Source organism: Rhinatrema bivittatum, chromosome 4 (assembly GCF_901001135.1).
Source record: "Rhinatrema bivittatum chromosome 4, aRhiBiv1.1, whole genome shotgun sequence".
Classification (NCBI taxonomy): domain Eukaryota; kingdom Metazoa; phylum Chordata; class Amphibia; order Gymnophiona; family Rhinatrematidae; genus Rhinatrema; species Rhinatrema bivittatum.
The window spans coordinates 51,908,020-51,920,523 of record NC_042618.1 but is presented as its reverse complement, the minus strand read 5'-3'; the positions used below and the strand labels follow the sequence as shown (position 1 = coordinate 51,920,523).

Below are 12,504 nucleotides of genomic sequence, written 5' to 3'. Positions count from 1 at the left end.
GAACTGAAAATGAATTATTTCTAGTAATGTGTTTATTTTAAAGTATTTATATCCCGCACCCTCCAGTGTTCCGGGCAGGTTACAAAGGAACATACATAATTGTTTAAAAAAAACATTTTAAATGATACAACATAAACTGAAGATAATAAAACATAAATAAAAGACTAATCTTGAGAGGCAGACAAATCACAAAGATCTGGGAAAGCTAGTCTGAAAAGGTGGTGTTTCAGTGCTTTCTTGACGCCTTTAGTGTTCGAGAGTAGTCTGAGATCGGGAAGTAAAGTGTTCCATAAAATTGGGCCTGCGGTTGAGAGAGCACGTTCTCGTGTCATGTTCAGCCTGGTTGCTTTAGGTGATGTAGTAGAAGTTGATTTTTTTTGATCTGAGGTTTCTGCAAGGGGTATAAAGATGCAGAGTAGCAGATAGCCATGAGTTGTGGTTGTTATAGATAAGATTGTGTATTATTGTTGGGGTTTTGTATTGAATACACTATTTGATTGGGAGCCAGTGTAGATGAAAAAGAGCTGGGGACTTGTGATTTTGTAGTTAGAAGCCGTGCTGCAGAAATTTTTGTGTGAGTTGAAGAGGGTGTAAAGCAGTTTGTGATAGACCTAAGTAGAGAGAGTTGCAATAGTCCAGTCCGTTAGAATCAAGGATTGAAGTACTTATGTGCAGAAGAGAGATGGGTCAAGTAATGGCTTGATGTGTTTGGGTAATTGGAGTTTATAAAATGAGGATTTGATGGTGGGTTTGTGGTTGGATAGGTTTAGTTTTGGGTCTAAGATGATGCAGAGATTATGGACTTGGTTGGAAATTTTAATGGATATGTTGTCAACAGAGAGAGTTAGGAATATTTTCAAATTGTGGGTGTCCTAAGATCATTATTTCAGTTTTTGACAGATTCAGGCTGAGTTTATTATGGGATAGCCATGTTTTAACTGTAGATAGGCAACGTTCAAGAAATTTTAGTGAAAGCTCAGGTCTCTCTTTTTTTTTTTTTTTTTTTGTTTGTTTTGAATTGTCTGATCATTTTAATATGAAATGTCTTGGGTAGTTCTGCATGGGGAACATTTCTGTATTGTAATGTAATAGATGACATCAGAAAAAAAGAAAATTGATGCTTCTAGTTTGTGCAGCTCTCCCTATCCACACTACAAGGTTATATCCCAGCTGCCAGCCATAGAGTGTCACTACTTGTAAGACATTTCTTATTCCAGACCTCTTCCGTTGTCTTTCTCATCTGCTCTCCATCATCCTAAGTAGAGGAGCATACAAGATTCCCCCGTAGTTCATATCCAGCACCTACCTCTTTTCTAACCACAAAGCTTTGAAATGATCTCAGTAGCTACCAATACCAGCTTGGATGTTCAGACAACAGACCTTCCATGTTTACTGTAGAGCCAGCTATGTGAGCACCTGCATTTCTGCGAGGACTTCTAGTTATACTATAACCCAGGGGTCAGGAACCTTTTTGGCTGAGAGAGCCATAAACGCCACATATTTTAAAATGTAATTCCATGAGAGCCATACAATATGTTTAAAACTAAATACAAGTAAATGTGTGCATTTTATGTAAGATCACACTTTTAAAGTACAATAAGTCTCTGAAAATATTACACCAGGCCTTAAGACACCAATACATCTCCTATTAGGAAAACGGACCAAGTCAGGCTGCTATAGAGTCCTACACAGAAACTACACGCCAGCAGAAAACCTCACCTGAATCACGTGCTGTCCCTCACCTAACATAGAATAAAGAGACCAAACGCATAACAAGAAGCATGCAGACAAAAACTGAATTGGAAACTGCAACAAGCCAGAGTCTCTGTATGCATTGTAACAAAGGAAAAAAGAAACATCACACATCCTTATAAAACAAATCAAGAAATATAAAATCATCAGCAGTAAAACTGTACTAACAAAAAGAACATATTTCGAAACAGCTGATGAGTGGAATATCCAATAATTAAAAACTCATATAAAACATTTCCAGATACCAACAAAATATTTCAAAATAGCAGACACAAAGATCCAGTAATGAAAAATAATAAGGATACAAAAATTTTTTTGCTCTGCATACCTGGGAACGTTTGATATCCAGGTGTCCTGAGATTGTTCTGAATTAGCAGGAGGTGGGGTGGTTTGCTTGGAACTTTCTCCTCTCTCAGTCACATACCAGCGCTCTCTCTCACACTGGCTCTCAATGACACACCTATACACACATGCTCTCAGTACTCACATATACAAATGTTTTTTTCTCTCTCACTTATATAGGCTCTTAATTACACATTTACACACATGCTGTCTATCTTTTCACGCTTACAACACACACAGGCTTTCAATCACATAAATACATGCTGTCTTTTTCTCTCACACACAGACTCTCATTCACATGCTTACAAACATTTCCTCTCTTTCTCTCATTTACACACAGGCTCTCAATCACATACTCACATGCTCCCTCACCTAAATCAGCTCTCAATCACACACAGACACACATGGTCTCTCTCTCTCATTTAAACACAGGCTCTCAATCACATACTCACATGCTCCATCACCTAAACCAGCTGTCAATCAGACACAGACACACATGATCTCTCTCTTACTTATACACACAGGCTCTTAATCATACATACACATGATCTCTCTCACACACAAAGGATCTCAATCATACACACATACTCTTTCAAACAAACAGGTTTTCAATTACAAACTTACACATACAGGTTCCCAATGGTAAACTTACATTCATGCTCTCTCTCTCACAGGCAGGATCTCAATCACAGACATACTCTCTTTCACATATACAGGCTTTCAATCATTCACATACATGCAATCTCTCACTCACACACACAGGATCTCAAACACACATGCTTGCTCGCTCATTCACTCCCTCTCTCCCCCTTCCCCCCCCCCCCCCGGGAACTCGCGGCAGCAGCAGCCACCTCCCAACGCTAACCTCCTTCATTTTCAGCCCTCGCGGAGGCGAAGGCGGAGTCCCATCGGCCGCGGTTGAAGATTTTCATTTTCCTCCGAGCCGCGCTGCAGTCTTCTTCCCGCGCAGGCACCCGATGCTCTCCCCTTCCTCTTCCGGGCCGCGGGAAGAAGAGAGCACCGGCGTGCTCTCTTCTTCCCGCGGCCCGGAAGAGGAAGTGGAGAGCATCGGGTGCCTGCGCGGGAAGACCCGCGCAGGCACCCGATGACTCCAGCGCTGGCACCCGGCTGACACCCGATGACTCCCGCGCAGGCACCCGGATGACTCCAGTCGGCGTGCTCTCTTCTCCTCCCCCCCCGCGGCCCGGAAGAGGAAGTGGTGAGCATCGGGTGCCTGCGCGGAAGAAGAGACCACGCTAGTGTGGTCTCTTCTTCCCGCGCAGGCACCCGATGCTCTCCACTTCCTCTTCCGGGCCGCGGGGGGGGGGGGGGGAGGAGAAGAGAGCACGCCGGTGCCGCTGACTCCAGCTGTCCTGCCGCGTTCCGCCCGGGCTGACAGCATTTTAAGCCCGGGCGGGGGAGGACCGGGGAGCAGCTGGGTCAGCGGGGAACCGCGAAGTATGGCGACACGTGTCTGCGAGCCAGATGCAGTCCTCAAAAGAGCCATATCTGGCTGGCGAGCCATGGGTTCCCGACCCCTGCTATAACCATTTAAGAACCCCTGCTTAATCCAAAACCCGGCCCCCTGTATCTTGCCTCCAAATTGTGTAACAATCTAAATAGCTAACAAAGCTAGTGATACTGTTGCCTGAATTTTCAGCCTTCTAATTCCTGTGGCCTTATCTGGCTACTAACAACCTGCCAACACTGATCCAGTTGGTTTCAGGGAAGTTGAGCCTGCTGGCAGGGCCGTTGCAAGGATGGACAACTATCCTAGGCACCAAACTGGTGGGGGGGTGAAAGGGGGTTACCACATTATCTGAGTCAGTCTGTGAGAATGTGGGCCGAAAGAGAAGGGGGTACTGATATCAACCCTTGCCTGGGTGTCATTTTGCCTCGTGACTACTTTACCTGCTGGCGTCAATCCAGCTACCTCATGACCTGCAGTATCGCTAGGTTGTGCTTCCGTTCTCCACCCTTTGGTTTTGTACCTTACCACCTTTCCCCCTTCTGCTCTTGAGGAAGTGGAAGGTGGGTTGTTTGCAATAAAATTTCAACATATTAACAGGTAAAAGTGAAGCAAAAAGATAACAAATCAAAAAACCAAAGAGCTTGAAAAAGTCCTTAAAAGGTTATCCAAAACAATACAGGAAAAATGTTTTAACTTATTTGAGTCCTGATATCGCACAAGTCCATCTCCTTCATGCATTGCTTCTTGCTGATGATCCAAGTGAAGCTTTCTCAGGATCAGTTAATATAACCTAAAGAACAACTTGTTCATTACCCAAGCTAACGTTTCGCTATTTGGCTGTATCAAGGCATAAAAACTTAATGTAGGTTTCTCTACTGCGGAGCACCATTAATGGCGATTTCAAATCAAAATATTTCCTCTATTGAGGAGTAAATTAAAGACTTTTTTGGTTAAAAACCATACATTTTTCTAGTAATTCTAAGTAACCAAATGTTATGATATTGGCTTATTGGATCCAGTGTTTGAGTGATGAATTGTTAGTATTTTTTTTAAAAACGCAGAAAGAAAAAAAGGAAAAAAATGTTTGAATAATAAAATTTAAGATTTGGGTTGTTTGCAATACCACTATCATGGAATATAACAACAAATAAGGACATTTGGCCTATCCGGTTAGCCCATCATCATTCCTGATGCAATTTATCTATTTTTAAATAATTTTATACTACTTCCCTGCCTCAATCGAGGGCCACCCAAACTGGTGCACACGTTTAAAAACACAGTGCCATAGACCCCAGCCAATCTCTGATGTTTCCCTCAGTTCTTTGCTATTAGTGGACTTCTGTGCACACCCCATGCTTCTTGAATTCTGTTACTGTTCGTCTCCACCACTTTGAGGCTATTCCAGGCATCTGACACCCTTTCAGTAGTATCACAGTAACAGAGTAAATGACGGCAGGAAAAGACCCAAGTGGTCCATCCGGTCTGCCCCTTTTATTTTGTTAAGGGTTGTAACTGCCGCTCCGTGCAGGTTACCTCATGCCTTCTGTTAAGGGTTGTAACTGCCGCTCCGTGCAGGTTACCCCATGCCTTCTGTTAAGGGTAGTAACTGTCGCTCCGTGCAGGATACCCTTATCTTCATTTCCATTCTTTAGCCATTAGGGATACTCTGTGTTTATCCCAAGAACTTCTGAATGTCATTGCAGTTCTCATCTTAACTATTTCTATCAGGAATGCATTCCATGAATCCAGTACCCTTTCCTTGAAGAAATATTTCCTGACTTTGCTCCTGGGTCTACCCCCATGGAGCTTCATATTATGATCCCCCAAGTTTTTTACATCTTTCTTTTCAGTGGAAAAACATTTACTTCCCATGCATCATTTATGCCCTTCAAGTATTGAAATGTCTATATCATATCCCCCTGTCCCTTCTCTCCCCCAGGGTATACATTTTTAGGTTCTCAGTTTCATCTCACTTGGCTTTTGATGCAGACCTCACAACATTTTGATTGCCTTTCTTTGGACCTCTTTCTTTCTCTCTCTATCCCTCTTAAGATACAATTTCCAGAACGGAACACAGTACTCCAAATGAGGCCTCACCAATGACCTAATCAGGGGCAGTATCACCTCCTTTTTCCTGCTGGTGTTATGCCTCTTTCGAGGCAGCCCAGCATTTTTCTGGCCTTAGCCAGCACCTTGTTACATTGCTTTGCTGCTTTCAGGTCCTCCGACACTCTCGCTCCAAGGTCTCTTTCCCTGTCCGTGCACATCGGTCTCTTGCCCCCATCACGTGTAGCTTTTTTGGATTTCTGCACCCCAGATGCATGACTGCACTTCTTGGCATTGAATCCCAGTTGCCATACCTTTTGACCCCTCCTCAAGCTTTCTTAGATCACTTTTCATTCTCTTCATTCCTTCAGGTGTGTCCACTCTTCATCCACAAAAAAACAAACCTTTCCTTCCACTTTGTCGCTTACAAAGATATTGAACAAAACTGGCCCAGAACCGAACCTTGAGGCACTCCACTGATCACTCTTTTTTTCTCCTCAGAATGGGTTCTGTTTATTTTTTTTAATTTTTTTTTTATTGTAACATGTTTTGTATACCGTATATTCGGTTTTGCCATCAAAACGGTTTACATTAGGAGAGTGACATTAGAGATTTAACAAATACAATTTAAAGATAAAGTTGGGTAGCATTGGGGGAGGTAGTGGAAGGGTTAGATTATATGGGAAAAAAGTTCTTAGATGCCTTTTGTAGAGTTCATGGTTTTAGCCATTTCTCAGTCAACCAGTTTGTAATCCATTGTACCACCTTGGGACCCACTCCTAGGCTTCTCATTTTGTTCTTGAGCCTTCTATATGGGACAGACCCAGAAGCCTTGCTGAAATCCAGATAAATCGCATTGTGCTCTTCCTTGATCTAATTCTCTAGTTTCTTAATCAATAAGATTTGTTTGACATGACCTTCCTCTGATAAAACCATATTGCCTTGGGGCCTGCAACCCATTGGATTGTAGGTAGTCCACGTTTCTTTCCTTCAGCAATGTTTCCATTAATTTTCCCACCACCAAGGTAAGGATTACTGGCCCGTAGTTTCCAGCCTCCTCTCTGCTCCTACTTTTGTGAAGCAGGACCACCACCGCCCTCCAATCTTGCAGCACCACTCCAGTTTCTAAGGATTTGTTGACCAAGTCTTTTAGAGGACATGGCAGAACCTCTCTGAGCTCAGTTAGTAACCTGGGATGTATCTCATCAGGCCCCCATAGCCTAAGAACATGCCATACTGGGTCAGACCAAGGGTCCATCAAGCCCAGCATCCTGTTTCCAACAGTGGCCAATCCAGGCCATAAGAACCTGGCAATTACCCAAAAACTAAGCCTATTCCATGCTATTGTTGCTAGTAATGGCAGTGGCTATTTTCTAAGTCAACTTAATAGCAGTTAATGGACTTCTCCTCCAAGAACTTATCCAATCCTTTTTTAAACACAGCTACACTAACTGCGCTAACCATCCTTCCCAGCTTTTGGATGCCTTCAGCCAGATCTCTGTCCAGTTCTTATGTCTGATTCAGAGGCCTGTAGACCACACCAGTGTAAATGGAAGCATCAGCATCTTTTTCCAAGACCTCTCACAGTGTTTCCTCCTTTGTCCACACCATCTGCATTTCAATTACCAGTGTATAGTTTTTGAAATGGAGCTACTCCTTCCCCTTTTGTCTTCTCTATCCTTCCTCAACAAATTATAGCCCGAGATGGCCGTATCCCATTCATGAGGCTCTCTGAACCAAGTCTTTGTAATAGCAACAATAACCAAGTCTGTGTCTACCCTTAAAACCTGCTAATCTGGATCTTTGTTGCTCAGACTACAAGCATTTCTGCATATAGCTTTCCAGCTTTTCTTCCTCAGCTTGCTGCTCTTCCTGGGTAGTGTTTCCTTTCTGTTTAAGAGTCGACTAATTTTGTTCTTTTCTCCACCCACTTCCTGTATGTGTTGAATGTATTGGGGGCAACATTCCCATTTCATTGATTTCCTTCTGATACTCCCATCCTCTAGTTTAAATGCTTGCTGACATAAGATCTGTTTCCATGCCACAGACAAATGTAGGTTATCATTACTGTATAGTCTTTTTTTTTTTTCTTATTCTGTTCACAGCCTCAACCTAAGGTCCCCCCCCTCCCCCCCCCCCCCCAAACAAAAGCTTCACGATAATCTCTTGTTCTAGAGCAGTCCTCGGGGCCCCTATAGCAAGTCGGGTTTTCAGGATATCCCTAATGAATATGCATGAGAAATATTTGCATACATAGGAGGTAGTGCATGCAAATCTCATGCATATTCATTAGAGAGATCCTGAAAACCCAACTGGCTGGAGGGGGGGCAGGGAGATGCAAGGACCAGTTGAGCACTCCTCTTCTGGAGCATTCTTTCCTCTTCAGCCAGCCAGACCAGTCCAGATGCATGGGTTTATGCTCCTCTAACAGCAGATGGCGAAAGAGTATAGATTTGCTGATGTTAGCCTGTATAAAGGTCCATGCTGAGCTCAGCCTGCCAATTATTCTATTCCAGCAGATGGTGGGTAAGCATTCCATGCTATGAGCTGAAGTTAGGCCGGGTGAAGAGAAAGTTAGTCCAATAAAAAGATATTGCTGCTTATTTTTAATTTTTTTAAGATCTTTATTGCTGTGTGGCCTTAATGCTTCATAAGCAGTAAAAAGGAAAAGCCCCTCTTGAAAGTCGGGGTTTGAGTCTATAAAAGCCTCTGTGCTCTTCTGGGATACAGGCTGGATGGTCCAGAAGAAGGTTTTAGAGACTCTGCGGCTGCTGCATCTCCTGTCCATAGGAAGCCTCTCTGATTTGATTTTTTTTTTCTATATTTGGGAAGATGATGTGGGAGAAAATGGGAGCAGCTAGACAATGGGAAACCCTTGGGAAAGGAAAAAGATTGACAGCTTTTGCAACAGCTGCTCTTTCATGTATGGTTTCAGCTCAGAAACTACCTTCTAAGCAGAGAATAAAGATGATAGGAAATAATCTTTCAGATATGACTCGCCTGGAACATGTGAACTTTTTAACCAACAGAACTTTTATTTCATCTCCATGGATCGATCATAAGGAGCTATTTGATGGCTCATTTTAATGATTCCCTCTGTTTCTACCAAAACTTGTTTTCCTTCTGATTTCAGCTGAATTCTTCTTTTTTTTGTAGGGGTTCAGATTCCAGGTAAAAAGGCGGTGGTGATTGGCCGGAGTAAGATAGTTGGTGCGCCTATGCATGACCTGCTGCTGTGGAACCACGCCACTGTCACAACCTGCCACTCCAAGACCCAGCTGCTGAATGAAGAGGTTAGGGGGGAGTTTTTAATTAATAGCTCTCTTAGGCTGCAATTACACTGAAGCTGTCTGTATTATTGGAGCTGCCTTCATGGCTCTTGGAATCTCTGTAATTGGGCAAAAGAACAATGAGGCTTAAACATACTTAATTCCAGCCTGCAGTGCGGGGAACGTAGCTACATAAAGAGAGCCGTTCTCTCGGTCCTTTAAAACCGATTATTAGTTCTGCTTATGCTGAATCTTTTTCAAAGGAGAAAATGGGACGATGAGGCCTCTCTGGTGGAAGAAAGAGGAATCCTAGTAGTATGTTTTGATCAGCTGGCATCCTCCAACCTGCTGCACTTCTGACTCCCTGGAGCTGCCTGTAGTGCTGCCAGCAGGGAAGGGCTTTCTGAGGGACAGGGCTGGGAAGGTACATACCGGGCTTGGACCAGTCAGATTCAGGCCACTGGACAAGAGATGGTGTCCTGAAACTCCACACTCCTGGTGTTAACAGCTGTACTTGAACCTGGTTTTCGGGGCAAGTAATTTGGTGCATGAGTCTGCGTCCCCCCTGGCTTATGTTAGGGAGGGTCATTTTTATAACATTACAGGTACGAGCAGAGTCTGCCTGTAATTTTATATTTTTTTCACACACGCACTTTTCCCCATATTAGTTTGCTACCAAAATAACCTGCACGGACTGACGCCTGCTCTCCACAGACCTATCTTGTGCAGGTTCACTGTCGCACACCCTTAATTTTTTTTTTAAAAAGCGTGTGCATTAAGTCCAAGTGCCGCCTCCCAGAATGCCTTGCCCCCCAGTGTGTGAGAGACCTGTTTTCTGTGCATAATTGTGTGCACACTGAACCCCAGACCATTCTATAACGTCGTGTTTTATGCACCTAAGTGGCTTTGTAATCAGACTCATGTTGCGCAGGATGAAAGGTTCAACTGTATCGAGCATTAATTTATTAACCTTCTATAACTGTTTGGAATGATAAGAGATCACCCTTATTTACCTTGAGCAAGTCGCTGTAGAAATGTTTAAAACTTGTTTTTGCTGTAGGCACAATATAGAAAAGACTTGGAATGTAGAATCCATGTTTTAACATCACTTCACTTCACTTGCCCTCACCACCACCAAGATGCAGGCACAGTTGCTGCCTTGTTTCCACTCCAGAGACAATTGCAGGGTTGCATTTGTAAATTGATTGGAGCTGTAAAGTTTGGGAAAATCAATTTTATGGAATGAAATGTATTTCTTATAATAACTTGTTTTCTTGCGACAATGAAGTCTGCATCTTATTTTAATCCAGTGAGTCCTTTGCACAGGTCTGCATCGCTGTGCTCTGGATATGGAGGAGGTGCTTTGTTGGCATAAAATTGTAGACTCTGGTGTGTTATGCAAAACAAAATCATCATTTATAATATATTAACCTTTTTGGTGTAAAGTGTAGAATGAGCTCTGTGCTTGGATTGCCATCTCTGATTTCTTCTCACCCCCCCCAAGCACACAGTAATTTCATGGCTGTTGTATCTTTCACAGCAGCACCTGTAGAGCAGTTCTGAGGTCCTCAGGTCTAAATTATCTTACTCTACATCGTAGCATAATATTGAAGAGCTAAAATGTATTCGTTTGATTGCAAGGAGCAAAATATGCTCTCTTCATCTGACACATGCCGAAATAATAATGAACTGCTAGTGGAGGGATACGCAAGAAGACAGGAGTTCAGGGGGAAAAGGTACAGCATTATGTCCTGGCAAGTCCTTTCTGAGATCAGCAGAAGAGTGGGGAAGGGCTACGGACAGGAAGAGGGGCCAGACCTTGGCTAGCAGTTGGGGAGTGAATTTGAATTTTGTACATTTTTTTTTTTTATCACTTTGTCAAGAGAGCACATCTTTAACTCTCTTCTTGACAAATTGACAATTTTTGTAAAACTTGTTGAAATGCAGTTGGGAAATAGTCCCAGGCATCATCAACAGTGGTTAGCAGATAAATTGTATGCTACGGGTTTTTTTTTTGTCCCGAGCCAAACAAAGTTCAATAAAATGTTTACAGAAGCAACTAATTACCTGAAAAAGCAAAGAGTGCGTGAACAAACATCCTCATGCTGAGGAATCACTGCTCTCCAGATAAGTGTGTTTTTTTTTTTTTGGTTAATAGGTTTTCCATTTATTTATTTATTTATTTAACAGTTTTATATACCGACCTTCATAGTAAATAACCATATCGGACCGGTTTACAATTAACAAAGAATATAACTGGGGTAACAATTCAAGTAAACAAAAAGTAAAGAGTAGGTAGGAATGAGTCAAAGTTACAATCAACAGGGTAGGAGAACTTGGAAGCTTGCAATAAGCTGGAAAGAAGATAAGGCAGGAAATAAATATGAAGTTATATCATAGGGCACACGGGTTGAAGCTTAATGGTGCTTTAACCTGGAAGATTCAGAGTCCATTCGTGAAGTGTAATCACCATAACGGGTAAGCGTGAAGGACAACTAGTGATTGTCTGGTGGGTCAGCGAAGGCTTGGTGAAAGAGCCAGGTTTTGAGTCTTTTTCTAAAAGTTAACAGGCAAGGCTCCACTGTAAGACTTGAAGGGATGCTATTCCAGATGGATGGGCCAGCTATCGAAAAAGCTCTGTCTTTGGTCATCGAGAGGCGTGATGCTTTAGTAGGGGGAAATTTCAGGGTGCCTTTTAGAATATCTCTAGATGGTCTGTTAGAGGAGTGGAGTTTGAATGGGATTTCCAGGTCGAGTTGAAGATGATGATGGATAGTTTTATGTATTACGGTGATTGATTTATATAGAATTCTGAAATTAACTGGTAACCAGTGTAGGTTCCTGAGGATGGGAGAGATGTGTTCGCCATGGCTGGTACTTGTCAGCAATCTCGCAGCTGCATTTTGTAACATCTGCAGTGGTTTGACAGTGGATTTGGGGAGGCCTAGGAAAAGGGCACTGCAGTAGTCTATTTTGGCGAACAGTAGCACTTGGAGGATTGTCCTGAAGTCGCAGAAGAATAAGAGTGGTTTGAGTCGTTTTAGAATCTGTAATCTGAAGAAACAGTCTTTGGATGTTGTGTTGACCATTCTCTTCAGGTTTAGACGATTGTCTAGTATTACCCCGAGGTCTCTAACCTGCTTGCAGGTAATGTGAGAGATGTGTGAAGATGGTGGGGAGATATTGATTTCTTTTGAGGAGATGTGGAGAAGCTCTGTCTTGGAGGTGTTAAGAACCAGGTTTAAACTGTTGAGTAGATTAGTGATGGATAGAAGGCAGTTGTTCCAATGGGTGAGCGCTTTTGAGATTGATTCTGTTATCGGGATTAGAATCTGTACGTCGTCTGCGTACAGATAATGAATTAGGTTGAGGTCTGTTAACAGTTGGCAGAGGGGGAGGAGGTAAATGTTAAAGAGGGTAGGAGATAAGGAGGAACCCTGAGGAACGCCTAGAGTTGATTTAGTTAGGGGTGACTCTTTATTGTTGATTTTGACTTTGAAAGTCCTATTGCTGAGGAAGGACTTGAACCAGTTGTAGGCAGATCCGGAGATGCCGATATCTGCTAGGTGATCCAGCAGGATGGTGTGGTTGACGGTGTCAAATGCCGCCGAGATGTCTAACAGG

At 42.9% G+C, this 12,504-nt stretch overlaps 1 protein-coding gene across 2 annotated transcripts in view; it reads left to right on the top strand.

Annotated features, from left to right (window-relative positions):
* MTHFD1 (methylenetetrahydrofolate dehydrogenase, cyclohydrolase and formyltetrahydrofolate synthetase 1) overlaps window positions 1-12,504 on the top strand; it is a 144,366-nt gene that overhangs the window by 39,291 nt on the left and 92,571 nt on the right. For both annotated transcript variants that reach the window (XM_029598114.1, XM_029598115.1), the window contains exon 7: window positions 8,768-8,904. In XM_029598114.1, coding sequence (XP_029453974.1) covers window positions 8,768-8,904 — 137 coding nt within the window. The remainder of the gene's footprint in view (window positions 1-8,767; window positions 8,905-12,504) is intronic.